Raw genomic sequence first — 19,584 nt, forward strand, 5'->3', positions numbered from 1 at the left:
GAAGCAGAGAACTAGTGCAAATCAAATGAACAATAAAAGAACAACATGCCTTAGCTGATCATATTAAAACAGGTGAGAACAGGTGCTGATGCAAGGAAAGAATCAGAACTTATTGAAAGCACAACAAACAAAATCTGAATAGCAGAATAAGTAATAAAAATGCTAACAGAGAGCTGGCGAAGAAAAACACTACATGGCCAGTTTCTGGAGACAATAAAAAGGAAGATGGACAAAAATAAAACTTGGCAATGGCTTTATAACTGGAACACTGAAGAAATAAACAGAAGGACTGATTTTAGCCCCTCAAGAACAAGCCACTACAACAAATGCAATTAACACCAGAACTGAAAAATCAACAAAGAAGTGTAGAAGAAACAGTCACTCGCTTATTAAGCTTATGCAAGAAGATCGCACAAACTGGTTTTAAACGTCATAACACAGAAGAAAAATTGGAAAGGAACACTCTGTTGAAAAAAGTAGTCAAAAATGAGCAGGTCAAAATACTATGAGAATTCTGAATACAACCAGATACAGTATTGGTGCATAATAAGCCAGACATAACAGTGGTTGAAAAGAAAAAAAAGTGTGGATATCCATTGTAGCAATACCTAGTGACAGAAGGGTAGAAGAAAAAGAAGTAGAACAGATGACAAATACAAGATCTGAAAATGGAAGTTGAGAGATTATGGCACAAACAAGTAGCTGTTGTCCCAGTAATTATTGACACACTAGGTGCTATGTAAAAAAACGGCATTTGAACTATTTACATGTTGATAACAATTTGATCTATCAATTACAAAAGGCCACATTGCTTATGTAACCTCTAACTGTGGGTTCTGTGGGGCAGAACTTGGAAGGAGTTGCAAAGAACTAAATTTTAAAACAAAATGGTTTACTTAACAAATAAAACTTTTAACATTTACATTTAACATTAACAATTTACAGTCCTTCTAGGTTGCATTTCAAGTCCTTATCTTGACAAACTACTGATAAATGCAAAGTCCAATTCTTCCTGCTGGTGGTTGGCTTATGAAGACTTCAGAGGCTTGGTGAATGGGATCCAAGATGATGAAGGTCCCCAAACGAACTCCCATCAATTACATACATAGCAAGCCCTGAAACAATAAATTCTAACATTTACAATTATAGCAAAAAAATAACCAACTCCCTTCCCACTAGTTCCCAACAACTTTGCAATTACCTTAAACAAGGTGTTAAGAGCTTATAACGGATTAAATCAAGGTCCCAGCCTGGTAGCCTTGCTTCCTCCAACTTCACCAGTTTTTGCAGCCTTCTGCGGCTTAGAGTCTCCACCCCTTTCTGGGTCAACCCATTCTGATCACAGGGGTTACACTTAGATCTGTGTTCATACTTTGCTGATACATTACAACATCCTAGGTTCCTTAGAAGAACCCGATGTATATGAAGGCCAACACTGATTGAAGATCTGGCAGATATGATTTCACGTAGTAATAATAATGGTAATTCTTATGATTATAATAATAATTAGATTTCTAACCCACCCTTTCTTGACCAAGGTTGAGCTTAGAGCACTTCATAATCATGAAACTACATAGTGATATATTAATATCAGATGTAATTAAAATACAATAACAATTAAAATCCTAATCTAACAGATGTTGCTGAAATAGCAATCTTCTTTATCCTACAGGTGGACATGACCACATAACAGGGGCATAAAACCTATGTGAACTGAGCAGAGAGAGGCTAAGTGATGTACAACTGTTGCTGTCCTCAACCATAAGCTTGGCAGAACAGCTCCATCTTACACACTCTATGGAACTGAACCAAATCTTACAGGGCTGAGATCTCACTTGACAGAGAGTTCACCAGGCTAGGACCAGTATTGCAAAAACCCTGGCTCTGGTTGAGACAGTCAGATATGTTTTGGGCCAAATAACACCTACTGATTAGTTCCAGACATGTGCAGCACTTTTTGGGGAAAGGTAGTTCTGTAATAATGATGGTCACAGACCGCTTAGGAAAAAAAACTTGAACTTGATCTGGTGTTCAATCTGGAGTCAGTGCTGCTGGTGGAGGACAGATTGTATATGTGCTCTCCAAAGGATCCCCATCAGGTCCCTGGCCACCACAATCTGGACCAGTTGTAATTTCCAGAGCCGTATCAAGAGTAGCCCTTTATATTACAGTAGTCCAGCCTGAATTACCATTGCATGGATGACTATGGTTTGGTGAGGGTAAGGCAGATAGGGCATAAATTGCCTGGTCAGGCAAAGATATAGAACCTGGCTGTATCTGTGACCTGGGCCTCCAAAGAAAGGGAGGCATCCAGGACCACCCTGAGAGTGACAGCCAATAAGAGCTGAATACCATAATCTTACAGGAGCTGAGACCCAAGCCCTGACCCAGCCATAGGATCTGGTCTAGCAGTGGAAGGATGTGCTGCATACAGAGCAGTTTTGCTGCATACAGTTTTGCTGCATACAGAGCAGTCTAGGTACTTTTTGCAAGGTTTGGCTTTCAGGGCATGGAATTTGCATGCCCAAACACTCGGTGGAGATAATTTATTTATTATTTATTTATTATTTGATTTGATATACCGCCCTATCCCCGAAGGGCTCAGGGCGGTGAACAATATACTATTATATATAAAAACATATAAAAGTTTAAAAGTTTGCATTCTACAACAGTACCCCACGAAACTCATATGTGACCCTCCCAAGAGAATATTGGGTCCCGATGGTATTAGGGACCTTATACAGCAGGGGGGAAGGGCAGAGCAGGGCACCCTTAGCAGCTGGTCTCTCCAAAGGCCCGGTGGAACAATTCGGTCTTGGAGGCCCTGCAGAACTCTCCAAGGTCTCGCAGGGCCCGCAAGGCAATTATTAGCAATGGGACATTGGATACATTAGCTGCCCTTTTGTATCTGCACACCTCATTTCCAGTGCTATTGTTCAAATGGCACAGCCCATTATGGAGCTTACCTGTAGCCTGGACTGTGCCTTGCTTGGATATAGTGCAGTTCTGGTCCTCAAATTGCACAACATATCCATCAGCAGTTAATTTTGACACGCTCATTAAACAAAATTCAAAAAGTGGTACATACAACACGTCCCTTATATGTCCATTTAGAGCTGGAACAAAAGCAGTTCTTTGCAACTTCACCTCAGCTGGAGTCCCATTGGCCAGGCAAACATGGTTAATGTCTGGGACACGCTGGTCCTCCCTGAGCAAATGCTCCTGATTTACAATGTGCATGGAACACGCTGAGTCCACCAGCCATATCCCAGCTGTGTCTCTGTCATTGCACGTAGCCAGAAAGGCAGATGATGCAGAAATAGAGTCTTTCCTCTCAGCCTTTCTGTGCACTTGCTTCAGCTTATGACAGTCTGAAGCTCTCCCACAGGCAAGGGCTCGATGCCCAATAGCTCCACATTTGTAGTAACACCTTGTTGCACAGGCAGACAGAGAGGTTGTTTCTAAGGACAACAGTACTATTAGCATAGAGACACCTGTATACCCTGTCTCTGTCCCTAACCTGGGATTTATGTGCTTTGCCTCTAGCCCAGGGGTAGGGAACCTGCGGCTCTCCAGATGTTCAGGAACTACAATTCCCATCAGCCTCTGTCAGCATGGCCAATTGGCCATGCTGGTAGGGGCTGATGGGAATTGTAGTTCCTGAACATCTGGAGAGCCGCAGGTTCCCTACCCCTGCTCTAGCCCTTTGTAGACACTATCACTTATCACACATGCACACGCTTGTATGTGGTTGATTTAGAAAAACCTCCCTCTTTTTCTGCATCACCATATATACTGTATTCTGAACCAGTCACCTCAGCTTCTGTCAGCTTTCCCCCAGGGATCAGTTTAAAAGCTGTTCTGCCATCTTTTAAATGTTGAGCGCCAGCAGCCTGGTTCCTTTTTGGTTAAGATGAAGTCTGTCCCTTTTGTACAGACCTGCCTTGTCCCAAAAGGTTCCCCAGTTCCTAACAAATTTGAAACCTTCTGCCTTACACCACCTTCTCATCCACGCATTGAGACCCTGTATCTCCGCTTGCCTAGCTCACCCTGTGTATGCAACAGGTAGCATTTCTGTGAATGCCACCTGGGGGGTCCTTGACTTCAACCTGTTACCTAGCAGATAGGCCTAGTTTATATTCTCTAAAATTCCACCAGACTATCAGGTAACATTTTGCCAATCTGCTCTTGGTGCTAATTCTCATACTATGGAAATTAATGGAGAGAACTGCATAGAGAGTTTTTAGTTCAATTTATTCCATGAAATCTAGTGTGATTACTATAAGCAAAGCTTCAGCATTCTAGTCACACGGCCTCAGGGGGCTGCTCAAAGCTCCAGAAGTTCTTGGAGTCTCTTGGGTCCTTCATTTAGGGTCTGGCATGCTGGCCCCATTACAATAGATAGACTGTTAGACAGTGCTGGGGTGGAATTAGCAGTTGTGGTCCACATTGGCACCAACGACATTGGGAAATGTAGCCAGGAGGTTCTGGAGGCTAAATTTAGGCTGTTAGGTACATTTTTTAAAAGATTCTGAGCTTAATTCTTCTTCCCATAATTCTTTGTGAATATGCTACTCTGAGAGCTACAAGAATACAATGCCAGACATTCTAGAACCTAATTGTACTTGCCTTAAAGTGTAAACATCCAAGAGACACCAGTATCAGGGATTATCCTTGAAGGTTCAAATATGCGGTGACCTGACAAGAGCCTGACAACCTCTGAGATAGGTAATCATATAAACAGTGCTGTCCCGACAGAAGAGACCTCAAAGAAAGAAGAGATGTGGAAACCATTAGAAAAAAAATTTCAGGATAAGTTTAATATAGTTGGATAAGGACATGTTAGTAAGAGTTATTGTATAAATAAGTAGTCATTACAACTGCCTGCTCTGCCTTTTCTTTGACAAGTCCGGTAAATATTACTTTTGTTTACTTACCTACTCCTAGGAGTTGGAATGTGAAGTTTGATATATTGTATACTTTGAATTGTACAACTGTATGACTTGAAGCTCCATTTAGAGGAATTTCTCCTGTTTTATTAGTTTCTATGTGTGTGTCTTTTTTTCTATTTGCATATTTTAAATTCCAAATAAACTTTTTTCAATTTAAAAAAAACCTGTGCTGTCCCTGGGCTTCAAAATCAAAAGACTAGGTATTGGGAAAAAAACAATTACAACAAAACTAAAGTCAATTAAACAAAAAAGCCAAAAAATACTTGTATGCATAACAAATCAAATAATCATATGTAATTACTTCAATAAGACATACTTAAACACCAGCAATGGAGGTGTTACCTAGCGTTGTCTGCACTTAACAAGCTAGCAAAAAAAACACTCCACAAAAGAAGGGGGGTTAGTCCGGCGCTGATTGCGCTCACCAAACTTAAAGCAACATACACCCCATATGAACTTACCTCAGTGCAAAAAGCACTTCTGAACCAAGAATGCACAAATAATGCTGCGCAATCTATAACAAGTTGACATAAAATAACATAGTATAAACCCTCCTTGGAATGAACACCTTTGTTAAAAAGGTGTCTGAAGAAAACCTGCTCAATGGTATAATATCAATCACAGTTGCTACAGAAATAACAGAAAGCATTTAACTTTATCATGAACTGTCTATATGAGTGTGAGCCATGTAGATGCAAAAACATAAAAGAGCTTACTGGTTCCAAATAAATTTGCTTCACAGCTCACAATATAATGGCTAGATATTTTTCAATATAAAGGAACAATTCTGCAGAATACAAATAACACCACTTATAACTACATGACAAAAACATAAGAAATGCAGAAAATCTGGGAATAGAAATGGTCATAATTAACATCCAGGTACGGTGGCATCACAGATCAACAGTATTTACCCACCTGTGTCCTTGGAGAGCCTGTTACCAATCATGCTACATTGTTATTATTTGCTGAAAGCCTGCAGTTTACAGCTGGATGCAAAACTGAGGCCAGGCTTAGGATGAGCACACAGTCAGTGCTCCTCAACATTTGTACTGTTGGCTCTGCCTCCCCAAGAGCCACTTGGCTGGAGGTGGAGCTTGGGTATGAAGCCAACAGTATAAAAGTTGAGGAGGACCAGATGTGTGCTCAGTTTGCTGTTGGCTCCAGCCAGCGGAGGCTAGTAGCAAGCAGAGCAGGGTCCTGCACTCAAACTCTGGGTGGAATTTGGGGGTGGATTCAGCTTGTCAGGCCAGCTCTTCCCAAGCTTCACAAGTGTGGGAGTAACTGGTCTTTAACTGTGCTTCAGCTTGAATGGGACTGGAGTGCAGTTGCAAGGGTGGGGGGCGCAGCAATGTGCCCCCAGGAAGTGGTGCTCTGGGCTCTAGCTGTCTCGTGTCCCTCTCACTACACCAGTGGGTTGATGGTGTTTTTGGCCCTGACCCATTTCTATTGTTTTTGGCTCTGACCCATTTCTATTGGAACACCAGGGATCTGGTGCAGTTCCACAGAGCATGAGAGACAGAGCTACCCCACCAGACTTATGTTTGAGGCAGCTAGGGTTAAATCATTCTGTAACCTCCCTCTTCTCCCTTCTGTTACATATTTTGTCAGGGTTATTTATGTAGTATTTTAAAATAAATCGATATTATTTGCTGTCTAGGGTTTCTAATTGGTTTGTATATTCATGGTTTTATGTTTTAGGATTGTATGTTTGATATGTTGGAAATTGCTGAGCCTGCTAGGGGAAGGTTGGCATCCAAATATAATAAATAAATAAATAAACGAGATGCTTCCCACAAGTTCTTGGGAGTTTCCATTTGTACTCTCAGTTCACCAAGAAAGGGACTCTTTAATGTTGCCTTGTAATTTACTTATTTATATCCTGTTTTTCTCCCCAGTGGAGACCCATAGTAGCTCACAACAACCTTCTCTATCTAGTGACTGTCCTTTGAGTTAGGTTAGCTCTCCTACCACTAGATAATACCACCTAGTGAGGCTTCTCTCTCAATTTTGTACGTCTTTTTCACACACAACAGTAATTTGTTGGTAAAAACTGCAGACTGCCATTCTATGCAAACTTACTTTAGAATAAAAAATTTTTTGGTGTCAAGTCATCGCTGACTTATGGCAACCTCATGGGGCCTTCAAGACAAGACAATTTGCCATTGCCTGCCTCTCTGTTCCTTGGAGGTCTCCAATCCATATATTTGCCAGAATCAAGTCTGAGAGTATGTGACTGGCCCAAGGGCACCCAGCAGACTTCTATGGCAGAGTGGGGATTCAAACCTGGGTTTTCCATACTCCAGTCTGACACCTTAACCATTACACCACTCTGGCTCTCACAAAATAAAACCTACTGAACAGTGATGCTGAATGAGGACAAACAGCCTCAAAACACACTACAATAAGTAAATAAAAGTGAAATAACGGAATGACACATTTATTTGCTTAGAATGTTCCTTTTCTTTTGTTCAAACTTGGTTGGCAGAATGTTGCATAGCGTGAGGATATCTTTCTGTTTTCTATTCAATTTTAAAACCTACAAACCAAGTTATTGCTTTGCTGCGTATGTAAGTCCTGAACATAAGCGCTCAGAAGTAAATGGCCACATCTTCACTGGGGCTGTTTTCTTCACAGCTACGTTTAACATTGTATCTGAAAGGCCCTTATAATGTTGCATTCTGTTACTGATCATGCATGATTCATCATAACAGCTAGGTGATGGATTGCTATTTCTTTGATGTTTGCAGTTGCCCATTTTTTGCAGTACCTTCAAGGTAAATTTAACTGAGCAGGTTGAGTCTATTAACGTTTATCCTTGACAATGACATAGAGCAGGCCCGTGTCAAGATTGCACTGGGGGGGGAGGGGGTTCCTTCTTCCATAAGAGGCGCTTCCGGATTTCACACACACTTCCGCGCAACTTCCAGGAAACAACCCCAACGCATCCTCGCAGCCCACAAGACCCGGGGGAGGACCAGGCCCCCTCCCCTCCCCTCCGTGTCTCGCCCTCCCCGCCCCACATTGTGGAGCTTTCTGGCAGGCTAGCAGCCTCTCCCTCTCCCGCCTCTCCGAGGGAGGACAGGAGGGGGGCCAGCAGCCAATGACAAAAATCAGTGCAGCTCGCAGCCAATGAGGCGAGCTGAACGAAGCAGTTGCCAGGCAACTTTGGGGGATCAGGCCCAATGGGGGCTCAGCCGCCCCAGCGAAGAGAGAGGCGGCGGCGGAGGAGAACCGAGAAGGACCGAGGGACGAGGAGGCCGGGCCGGCGGGAGAGGCCGAGCGAGCGACCGAGCGAGCCAGCCAGCCCGAAGGTCCGGGATGCCCTACAAACTGAAGAAGGAGAAGGTGAGCAACAAAAGCAGCAAAAGGGGGGGGGCAGCTGGGGCCTCTCCCCTGCACGGTCCTCCCCCCGCACGGTCCTCCCCCCCATCGCCCCTCTGCAAGGCCGGCCCAGGCGCAAAAACCTGTCCGGGCCTGGCGACATCCGAGCCCGGGGCCTCCGCCAGCAGACGAGCCTCCCCACCCGCGCCCCCGGGGCCGAGGCGGGCTCGGGGGGCTGCAGAATCTGCAGTGGCATTTGCAAATAGCCGGTCTCCGGGATGGCCTGTGCAGCACACACGGGCGCGCAGGAAACGGGCCAGGCAGTGCACACACCTGCATATGGGCAGATCGGAGGTTTGCACCACAGTCGCAGAGCGCAGACAAAGCACCCTGTATATATGGGCCAGGGGCTTTGGGTTATGCGCGGGAGAAACGTCAAGCCCCCGTATGGGATCTGTACGGGGGGTGGGGGTGCGAGTAGCGGCCCATAAATGAGAGGACGGTGCCTGCACCTACTTACACGCTGGGTGGAGGAGGAAATTGTGCGGTGCAGTACAAGGCCGCGTCGTGCACTGTACACATGCAAGATACAGAGAGGTCCACTGCATTGGCAATTTGTTGCATACTGCGGGGGGGGGGGGGGAAGCTTGGCCTGGCCTGGCCTGGCCTGGCTGCAGAGAAAAGATCTAGATGTGTAGAGCATGCGTGTAAGACGGGGGGAAGCTTGCAGATGTGACCTTGTGTGCTCACAAATAAGCATTACTTCTTTGTGCTTCAATACACAACTTCCACTTGCCACTTCTTCCCCGTTTGTATTATGAAAATTTTAACAGGGCAGGTGTGGCCAGTGTTGGCAAATATGTGAACACCACATAGATCTAGCAGAGATAGCACCCATGTGTTAACCAGACTGCATTTGGAAATAAACTTGTAGGACAGACACTGGATTCATTTCTGATATTCATTGTGGCTTATGCCATATCTAATTGCATGAGCAAATCTGGATGAAGTTGTGAACCCAGCAGGCACACTGCCAGGCACATTTACCGAGGAACTGAGCAGATGGAAGGCCTTCATACATCTAGTAGGATACTGGGTTTTGGTAGTTCACACACCTTGAAAGTATATAGGGAGGATAAAGTTCTGGTATATATGATCCCTTAGTAAATGTAGAACACATACATGAACGCATAAAGCTCCCTAAAACTGAATCAGACCATTGGTTTGTTGAGATCAATGCTGTCTGCTCACACTAGCAGTGCCCAGGATCTCAGGAAGAGGTTTTAAACATTACCAATTACCTGATCCTTTTCACTTTGCATGCCAGGGACTGAACCTGATACGTTCTGTGTGCAAAGCCAGTGGTGTGCCACTGAGCTATGTTTCTTTCTTTCAGTGTTAAGTAGAAGTACATTGTGGGGGTTATAGGGCTTTTTGTGCCAGTATGCACAAGTACAGGCAATGAAGGGGCACAGGCTTTATATGGGAAGCAATGCGTACATGCAGAGTCCTTGACAGAGCCGTTGCTTTCAGCCTGCTCAGACAGACAGGACATTGCAATGTGGTCATGGGGATTGTTGAAGACACAAAGCTTGTAAGTGTCACAGGAGTACAGAGAAAGCACAGGAACATGCACATCACAAGATTCAGAGTATTAGCACAGAATTCTTTTGTGCAATATGCATTATACCCCAAAAGGGGTGGACCTATTTGTATAGCAGAATGTAAGGCAGGCACAGTGCTTCTGTGCTGTATATACGAACACGAAACCTGTAGCTAAAATATATGGATCATTTGCATAGTGAAAGGGGCTTTTTATGGAGCATCCTGGAAACCAGAATTTTAGGCCTTTGTTTGCTGCATATACTAGTATCATTCCACAGTTCACCTGCCATAAAACATATATAACCTGTTTGACCAGCAGGGGTGGGCAGATGTGGGCCTGTAGGCGTAGGTTGTGCTTGCGGTATCAGACACATAGTGACACTGAAATGTGTCAGTGTGTCATTGCCGCACCATCCCAGGAGGATCTTTCAGTAGGCCAAATGTTTACCACCTACTTCTGTAAAACACCAGTAATGGTGCTTATTATGATTTGCTTCCCTCCATTGTGATCATTTGCCATGTAATGGGGACACTTTAGCCTTCTCTGAGGGTTTTCCTCCATTCTTTTCCCTTCTATTTTCCCCTCTCCTTTTATAAGGGAGAACAGTAATTGTCTGGTTACCTATGGCGAGTAAAGAATCTCTTCCGAGTAGCAAGTTAGGAAAGCTTCAGCAAAGTTGCCTTTGTGTTTTTCTTTTAGTGCACACACAACTAACCTAAGCACGTGTAGTCAACTGAGCCGTTACTGTTTTTGTACGGATGTACAACACTATTTAATTACAGTTCTGCCTAGAAAAGTTCTCTTATTCCTTGTTTTCTCATTGCATCTTTTATGGTGTGGCTGAACTTTTCCCCTTCCAGTTTCCAAATGCATACCCCTCCTGTAGCTGGGTGTTTTAACTGTAAGTTGTATGTTCTTTTTTGTTTTTCAGTTCTTGCTCTCTGTATTGCAAACTTTGTTCTGAAATGTCACTTTACTTGTGCTGACAGATGCACTCTCATCTAGAGAGTAGTAGCTGAGAGTCAACCGCTCTGCAGTCTGTTCTTTGTTGGAGTCAGACAGGCAGTTTTCCCCACCCAGAGTGTGGAAGGGGCTGGGCTTATAGGGTCAGGTGCCCATTCTGAAAGCAAGAGAATTGATGGTTCTGCTTACAGGATGAGCTGTGTGCTGCTGTGTGCAGACCTCTCTCTTGTGCTGGGAAAAGTGTGTCCCTTGGAAACGGTCTTTTGGGGCATGGTATGGATATTTGTTAATGGAACAGAGGCTCCTTTTCAGTTTCTAGCATTTCACTTTCATGATGTCTCTTTTGGAGCATCATGAATTGTGTTAAATCTTCAGTGGAGCCATTTATCTCAAGATGTGTTTATTTCTGTTTCCCCCCTTCTTTCTAGGAGCCTTCAAAGTCTACTAAAAGCACTACAAAAGCCAGCAGTGGCAGTGGCGGAAAAGATGGCAACACAGAGAATTCAGAAGAGGTAGGATATTAATCTAGTAAAACACTAAGTGATTTTATTCTGGATATATATTGCATATGGATGGACTTAGTGTTAAAGTCATTCTGATTGATAGAAAACTACAGATCTTTAAAGCGATTTTAAAACTGCTTAACTAGATTGCATGTGTCTTGGGACAGGAAACATCTGTTTCTTGCTTATGTATTTGTGGTTTTTTTAATCTACATCTGTGCCTAAGGCATATGAACTAGCCAGCAGACTCCAAACTGAAAAAGGCACAGATTGAGATATAAATATAGCTAGCAACTCAGTTTAATGACAAATGTGTAGTAAAGGGACAGGATTTTGGGTCTCCATCTGGATCACTGGGCCATATTTTAAAAATTGCTGGTAAAACTGTGATGCAGAGAATCCATAGGAAGACCTACTGCTAGTTTCTAGGTTTTGCAACTACTTAACAGATCTGTTCAGATCTTTGGGCAACTTTGTGTCCTGTCACTGATGTAGTAGTTGGGTGCAGGTTTGAGAGGCATATAGTTACCATGGGAGAGTGGAAAGAGGGGGAAAGGGAGAAATAGAAGAAGAATGGAAGCAACTGGAAAAAATAAAAGTTCATTCTCGGGAAGCAGTGAGTTTTAACATGTGTTAACAAGTTGTTTTAACATGTGGCTATTTTGAGTGGAGAATTTTTTCTAAGAGACCAATCTGTACATCAGAAGGTGATGGAATTGAATCTCCCCTCTGCAATATGGGAAATAAAAAGTGATCTTTCTTGAATTGTTCTTGTGAGGATGACAGAAAGATAAAGTATGTGGAGTGATTTAGCAGTTCATGCCAAAGCATGTCTATTCTGAAACAAATCCCATTATATTAGGTGAAGCTTAAGTGGGCATAGAACTATCTTCTAATATATAAATGCTAATTATTATTATGTTTATTGCGAACAGTAATTGTGATCATTTTCAGGGCTCTCCTGTTGAACTTCTTAATTAGTTCTAGGACAAGAAAGAAGTGAGATCAGAAATAGACCAAACCTTTCGGAGAAGGGGAGAAAAACATTTAAAGGAAGGGAACTAAATATTGTGGCAACTGAACACAAGAAGAGCAGCTACATGAGTGGCCTGAATAGATGGAAGCTACCAAAGTGTCCATTCGACATACTGTAGTAATGGCAGAGAAGTTAAAGGGGAAAAATCTTTGTTTAAAACAAAGCATCCATAGAACAGCTTGTTGTAAATTGTTTCAGAATCTATACAAGTAGTTTTCTTTTTCCCCTTGAAGCTCAAATAAAAACCAGTCTCTTCAATAAAATACAGCATATTAATGATAATAAGATCAGAAATAATCTAGTTCCCTGTTTAGGTTAAAGGTCAACAGTACTACAGCTCTCTATGTACAGTGCATCTCTTGCAAACATTTGTCCTCGTCACATATGTCTATAATATAGTCAAAGCTGAAAGAGTCTGTGTGTTGCATTGTGAATCTTTTCTGACCTTTCTTATTCAGGCTTTTAAAAAATAATTCTCCAATTATGATTGTTCTCCGCTTCAGTGGCTGCTTCCACGTGTTGCTGGCTTAAGGGGGAAAAAACTTACTTTGGAACCATTAACAGCCCAATCCAGATTTGGGGGGCTGAAACAAGTTGTGTAGGTGGTGGGGCTCTATGCCAGCAGAAATGCCCTCTCCAGGGCACTTATCCAGCGGAGGGGCAAATCCACTGGGGGACAGTGCCCATGGCTTTCCAGGATGCCCTGGTGCTGCACTGAGGCTCATTCTGCACAGGGAAAATGAGTTCATTTATAACAATTGCAGCTCATGAGTCTGAGTGCTGTGTGAGTGCCCCAGCACTGTCGCTGGCTCTGCCAGTGTAGTGGAAGCATCCCAGAAGTGTGGATTTCTGAGTAACTAGATGTTTAATGGTGGTATCCTGGAATTTGAAATTCTCTCTGTCACCTTCAGGCTGTTAAAAAGCAGGAAAAGGATTTGAAACTATTTTTTCTATTTGCATTCATGGTAGTGGGGTCATTTATGGCTGAGGTTGATTATGGATGTTATGACTTGATGTTACGACCTTCCTGTTCTGAAAAGTACATATTAGCGGAAATTAGCGACAGTGTGCAAAAATAAATAAAAGTTGTTAGGGATTCCACCTGGTGTATATTTATTAATTGTATCTAAAGAAGGAACTGGAATACCATCCCTTTTGTGGTACAGTTGTGAGTCTGGCGTTGTCTCCTGTCCAGTTCAGATGGGAGCCAGGCGAGTTGGTTCTTGGCTATTGAAGTGCTTTTAATTTTTTTGTTTCACAAAGCAGGAAGTGGCCTTCTTCCATTCAGAGGCACAGCCCTCAGCTTTTTCAAAGTCAGACCACTATAATGCCATTGATTTAAACCAGCAAAGAGTTTTGTGGCACCTTGCAGACTGACTTAAACTTTTGGGGCTACAGACCATTTCATCAAATTAATGATGTGTGATTCCGAGTTGGCAGATATATACACTCAGGGGGAGGAATCTTCAGTAGAAAAGTGAGACTAAAAGGCCCTGCGCTGGTTTCACTCTGATGAGTTTTATACCCCTATGTATGTGTACCTATATTGTGCATCTGACTAAAAGGACTTTAGTCCATGAACATTTATGCTACATTATACCTGGTAGTTTTTAAGAAACCACACGATGCTTAGTCAGTTACAATAACAGAAAGAAGCAAATAAACACAGCTACTCTTTGGATATAGATTAAATGTTACCCAGCATTCTGGTGTATTAGCATAACTGTTGCTTTGGTGAAACAGAAACTGCCTTGTTTTTGGACTGAGCCCGACTTGTCGGAAAATGGTGGGGTAAAAATTGAATAAATAAATAAAATTGCTTTCATGCATCCAACTAAAAATAACTCTGTTGTGGTTTCTGAAAACATAGGTGTTCATATGACACTTAAGAATGTGCTAGGTAATAGTAGTAAGCATCTTGTAAGTGACCTAATGACGATTTATTCCCTGGGCTATGAGTATATTTTGGCTGGGAAGATGCTGCTATGTCAAGTTTTTAGGCTTCCCAGCAGGGCTGAAAAAGTCTCTTTGATTTCATAGATGTTTAGACTCTAGAATGTACATACCAACTCTGTCAGAAACTGACAGGGAAGGCTTTTTTTCAGCACTTCTCTCAAAATCAGGAAAAATCTTGGGGGAAAGCATGCAAATTTGTAACCTTGCCAGTTGATGTGTTTTGCTATACTTTGGGGCTAAAGCAATAAAAAAGAAAAAAACTGCCATCACACTTTGTTATATTAATGACAGTTTGTAGTAATTCCTTGAAAGTGGGGCTCGCAACTGCATAAAAGCGATCTTAGAAATCTCCACAGCAATAGAATTTTAAACTACATGGATGAGTTGTTATTATACAGAGATCTGCCCACATACTATATAATAGGCCAAGGAGAATTTTTTTTTGGCATCGTGCCTCGTTTTACTCTTCCATCCTATTTTTATCAATTGACCATTCCTGGATATTGGAGTGCATTTTTCTCTGCTACGTTCAATTCTTTCCCCTCTGCTTTTTCACTGGGCAGCTTCTGAGGAATAGCCTGTTCAAAAATATTGTTCTCTTGTAGATCCAGCATGATTGAAATGTTATCTCCCATCTTTTTTTTTTATCATGTATTGGTGGCCCCTCTGGGAGATCTTTGGATTTGGCCAGTGAGAGCCTCTGATGCTTTTTCTCCTTTAGAGCTTTTTTAAAAGAGCTTTTTTTTGGCTAGCTCAGGGGTCTGCAACCTGCAGCTCTCCAGATGTTCATGGACTACAAATCCCATCAGCCCCTGCCAGCATGCAGTCAGAATTTTTGACTGCAGTGGTTACTATGTGAGTGTGGGAATAGAGTTTGGAACTAGAGCAGCGTTTCTCATCCTTCCTAATACAGCGACCCTTTAATACAGTTCCTCATGTTGTGGTGACCCCCAACCCTAACATTTATCCATTTTACAGGTGGAGAACACTGATGCAGAGAGTCTTAAGCGACCCCTGTGAAAGGGTCGTTCAATCCCCAAAGGGGTCGCGACCCACAGGTTGAGAACCACTGAACTAGAGTGATTTGTGTTGTCTGAGACTATTGACTGGGTCATGAGATTGCAATTTAAAATAAATAACAGCTGGGATGGTTTTTCTTTACCCAACTCTAACCACCCAACAAAATTAGGAGTCAAACTTGTTCAGGTTTTTTTTATTGAATTACCATATTTTCTTTATATAACTAGAGCTGTAAAATTTCCAGGAATATTGAAGTCATTTTTTCCAGATAAATGTAAATTTTGAGAGAAGTTGGAATATATGCAGTACTTATTTTCCTATTAAGCCAAAATTTACTTTCCTGTTATAACAATGTATGTGCATAATTTATAACTTAGAATATAAAATGTGTACTATTTAGTGTATTTATGGAATTTACAAGCCTTGGTTTTTTATAAGCAAAACTGCAAATATTCCTAATACTTGAGAAGGAGCTAGCTGCAAACTGCTGTACCCCATCCTTTCTTAGTACACGCATCTTAATTTCCTGCCACTTGAGAAGAAGGAAAAATAGAAGTTGAAAGTGTTTAAATAGAACCACACTCTCATAGTGACAATAGATAGGATTACCAGCATATTTGGACATTGTTACACTGAAAACACTGAACTGTTTTACAACACACTGTAGTGTATTAAAATTTGTCAAATTATTCACATTTACAGATCCTTGAAGATACGTTGTATATGTGTGCTGGAATATTTTAATTGTTGTTACTAATACTGTAGGTTATTGTGTGGTCAAATTTCCATACAAAACATTTTGGGTGAGTAAAACTTTGTTCCACTCATTCCAAAAGGAAAAAAAAAGTACATAAGAGATGTGCTCCTCAAAATTTTCCCGTTGGGGAAAAAGCTTAATCCTGCTTCCGCCCCCTTTTCTTGAACCTTCACATTTCATTGTTACCACAAAACCTAATCCTAAACTCTTAATAGTTTCTCATGCTATGACAGAAGTGTTGTATATAAATAAATATGTGATAACCATGGTTGCCATCACCACAACAAAAAGCTAACCTCCAATATTCAATTAATGTGAGCTATAACCCTAGCCTTCTTTCTTTCCATTTTCCTATGATTTCATTATAGCTTTAAAAAGGTCAATGAAATTGAATATTGAATCCATCATAGAAAGTTACTGCTTAAGAAATGAATTTATCTCTGCCACCACTGACTGATGTAAAGTTAGCATATTAACAGACAATGACAACAACGTCACTTACATGCATTTTATGTCAAGCAGCAGAACATTCTAATGTAAAATAATAAATAAGGTTTGTACTTCTGTTGAGGGTCACTGAGAGACAGTAGAATAAAACCACTGCTGAAACTACTGTGTTTCATGATTAAATTTCTAGGTGCCGTGGTGATGTGACACCTGGGCTTTGTTGAATCCTGCTGTCGAAATGCTTTCTTTCTCAAACTTCTGTGCCCCCCACTTTTCAAATGGGACTTATCAACAACTTTTTATTTCCATTTAGTTTGATTGAGACATACCTTAAATGAAATTCTGGGGATAAATCTGAGCAGAAACTGGTCTGTGAGACTATTTGCATCAGCTAAGATTGCTAAAAGTGTAATAGTAAACCTGTACCCTAAATGTTTAAAGATGCAGACACAAATCCATAAGTCCATTAAAAACCTGTTGTGCCCTGGTATGCAGCCAGATCCATTCAACATGCTCTGAGTCACAAGTTCATGCTTTACCAGCTGTGCTCTGAAGTGTAACCAAATTGCAGTATTCACTCAGCATGCCGGTGCAATTGGCTATGCTAGAATTTGCATAAGGAGTGCAGTCAATACTATACAACACTAATTCAAAGTGCAACTTTTCTTGCAATCTCTTTTCCATGTCAGATCTACAATTACCAAAGGTTCTGTAGTCTTACAAATGGGCTTGTGGAAGCCACCCTTCTTATCTCCTGTAAACACAGACTCCTTGCTTAAGTAGGTGAGCTTGACATCTTCCGGCAAAAACTCACCTCAGTTTTCCCCCCAAAACATCTTGCCTTTCTTCCCATATGAATATCATGGTAAGAATGCCAGGATGGTTAGTGTGTGAGAGTAGTATCTGGGAGACCCATGTTCAAAACCCCACTTTGTCAAGGACACACGAAGGTGCCGTATATCAAGTTAGAGACCATTGGTCTGACAAGGTCAGTATTGTGCACTCTGACTGGCTGTGGCTCTCCCAAGTTCTCAGGTTGAGAAGGTCTTTCACATTACCCACTACCATATTATTTTAACTGGAGTTGTCACAGATTGACCCTTGGGACTTTCTGCATGTAAAGCAGATGCTCTGCCATTGACCCATTCCCTGTCCCCTGGAGATGACTGGGTGACCTTGGGATAGTCAATCTCTTTCAGCCTAACCTACCTCAGGGATGGTGCTATGAAGATGAAGTGGAGGAAGGAAAAATGATGTTAGCTGCTTTGGGTCTTCATGGAGAAGGGGAATATACATATCTTGAATAAATATATTGATCAAACATAACTGAACTGCATGTTTGCAGCTATAAGGGCTAGAGATTTGACTTTTTAAAACATGGAAGCTTTGGGGAACCTGAATTCTCTGATACCATGCTTTTTTTTCTCCACGGTACGCAGTAGTGAATCATAATGCAAAGCATGTTGATAGGTCAGAGGTCATTAGTACTCTATAATAAACTTGTCAGTGTCTACAGGTTCCCTTCACTGAGAGGCACCATTGAGACTGTTAGGAGCCTGGGAGCAGACTTATTGCAGGAGTGCCTTCTGCTATATAGATCAGCTCAGGTGCTGAGGTCATGGGGAAGGGCCTGCTGGCAATCTCTTCCCCCCCTTAGGGGTGTGTGGGGGGGGGGAGTACTGCATGGAGGACTTTCTTTGTGATAGTCCCCACTTTATGGAATGCCCTTCCATTAGATGTCTGACAGGTGCTGGCACTATACACCTTTTGGCACCTGGTTAAGACTGAAATTTTTGCTAGAGCATTTCACTGATCGATGCCATCTCCAGCCAGACCACTGGGCTTTTTCAGAACTTGCTCTTCACCTGCACCTTGCGAGTTAAGGAGGAGGTGGGGTTTTTTGAGTATTGGTTTAATTGTTCATAGGCACATTTTTAGAAATTTTTATCTGGATATAGTACTGTTTTTATTGCAATGTGGGAAACATTTTTAGATTGTTGTAACCGGCCCTGGGATGCATTTAAGGGCAGGATAGAGCTTAACTAAAATACATAAATAAATCAGTCTGCTTAGTGAGAACAACTGAGACACTTGGAAAGAGCAGTTTTGTGCACATGTTTTCTAGTTGCCAAAAGATGAAAGAATAGTGAGTCATTCCTTGAGTTGTTAGAATGTTGGGGTGGTGTCTGGGAGACCAAGTCCCCATGCTGCCACGGAAGTTCACTGGGTGACCACTTAAACTACCTCAAAGAGTTGTTGTGACGGTAAAATGGAAGATAAGAGAATGATGTGAATAGAGATCAGTTGCTGGACTGTACAACTTCTGACTGTTGCGCCATATGTTTGAATATCCCACTACTTACTAAAACTGTTTCTTTGCAACAATATGTGCAACAATGGAGATTTTATTCCACCTTCCCCTTCCTCCCCACTGGCAACAGTAGAATAGCTCTGATTTCTCTTAAAATGGTGTCTCTGTCTCCATCAAAACAGGCTACAAGCAGGGATGGCACAATCTGTTCAGTCCCACCTAAGAGGCTTGTGGTGTCTTGCAATTTTTTTATCCATGATGTGGCAAAGATAGGGAGAAACCTGTACTGCCGCTGGCCAGCTTCTTGTTTGAAAACACAGCCTAGCAAACTACCCTGCTGTCACCAAATCCCTATCTCTCCCCACTCTCCTACAGTTTATTTTGGAATTGATGAGGCAATGATTAAAAGGTGTCTAAGGAAACAAGCATGGATGTCTAAAGACCTTTCAGCTGAGCTAACATTTAAAAGGGACATGTACAAACAAATGGGAAAAGGGGGAAATCACCAAAGAGTAATTCAAACAAATAGACAGGATGTGTAGGGAGAAAGTCAGAAAAGCTAAAATGCAGGATGAGTTCAGGCTTGCCAGAGAGGTTAAAAACAATTTAAAAGGTTTTATTCGTTATGTCTGTAGCAAAAGGAAGAATAAGGATATGATAATGTCACTGCATGGAGAAGATGGCAAAATGCTAACAGGGGATGTAGAAA

General features: G+C 42.0%; 1 protein-coding gene across 2 annotated transcripts in view; it reads left to right on the forward strand.

The window, feature by feature from the left end:
• The first annotated feature begins 8,122 nt into the window (after positions 1–8,122).
• PPP2R5D (protein phosphatase 2 regulatory subunit B'delta) overlaps positions 8,123–19,584 on the forward strand; it is a 48,155-nt gene continuing 36,693 nt past the window's right edge. The window contains exons 1-2 of one of the 2 annotated variants that reach the window (XM_048482346.1): positions 8,123–8,300; positions 11,274–11,357. In XM_048482346.1, the coding sequence (XP_048338303.1) occupies positions 8,274–8,300; positions 11,274–11,357 (111 nt within the window). In that variant the 5' untranslated portion in view covers positions 8,123–8,273. The remainder of the gene's footprint in view (positions 8,301–11,273; positions 11,358–19,584) is intronic. The other variant, XM_048482337.1, reaches the window with a different exon arrangement.

The sequence above is a fragment of the Sphaerodactylus townsendi genome, linkage group LG01, assembly GCF_021028975.2.
Source record: "Sphaerodactylus townsendi isolate TG3544 linkage group LG01, MPM_Stown_v2.3, whole genome shotgun sequence".
In the NCBI taxonomy this organism is placed as follows: Eukaryota; Metazoa; Chordata; class Lepidosauria; order Squamata; family Sphaerodactylidae; genus Sphaerodactylus; species Sphaerodactylus townsendi.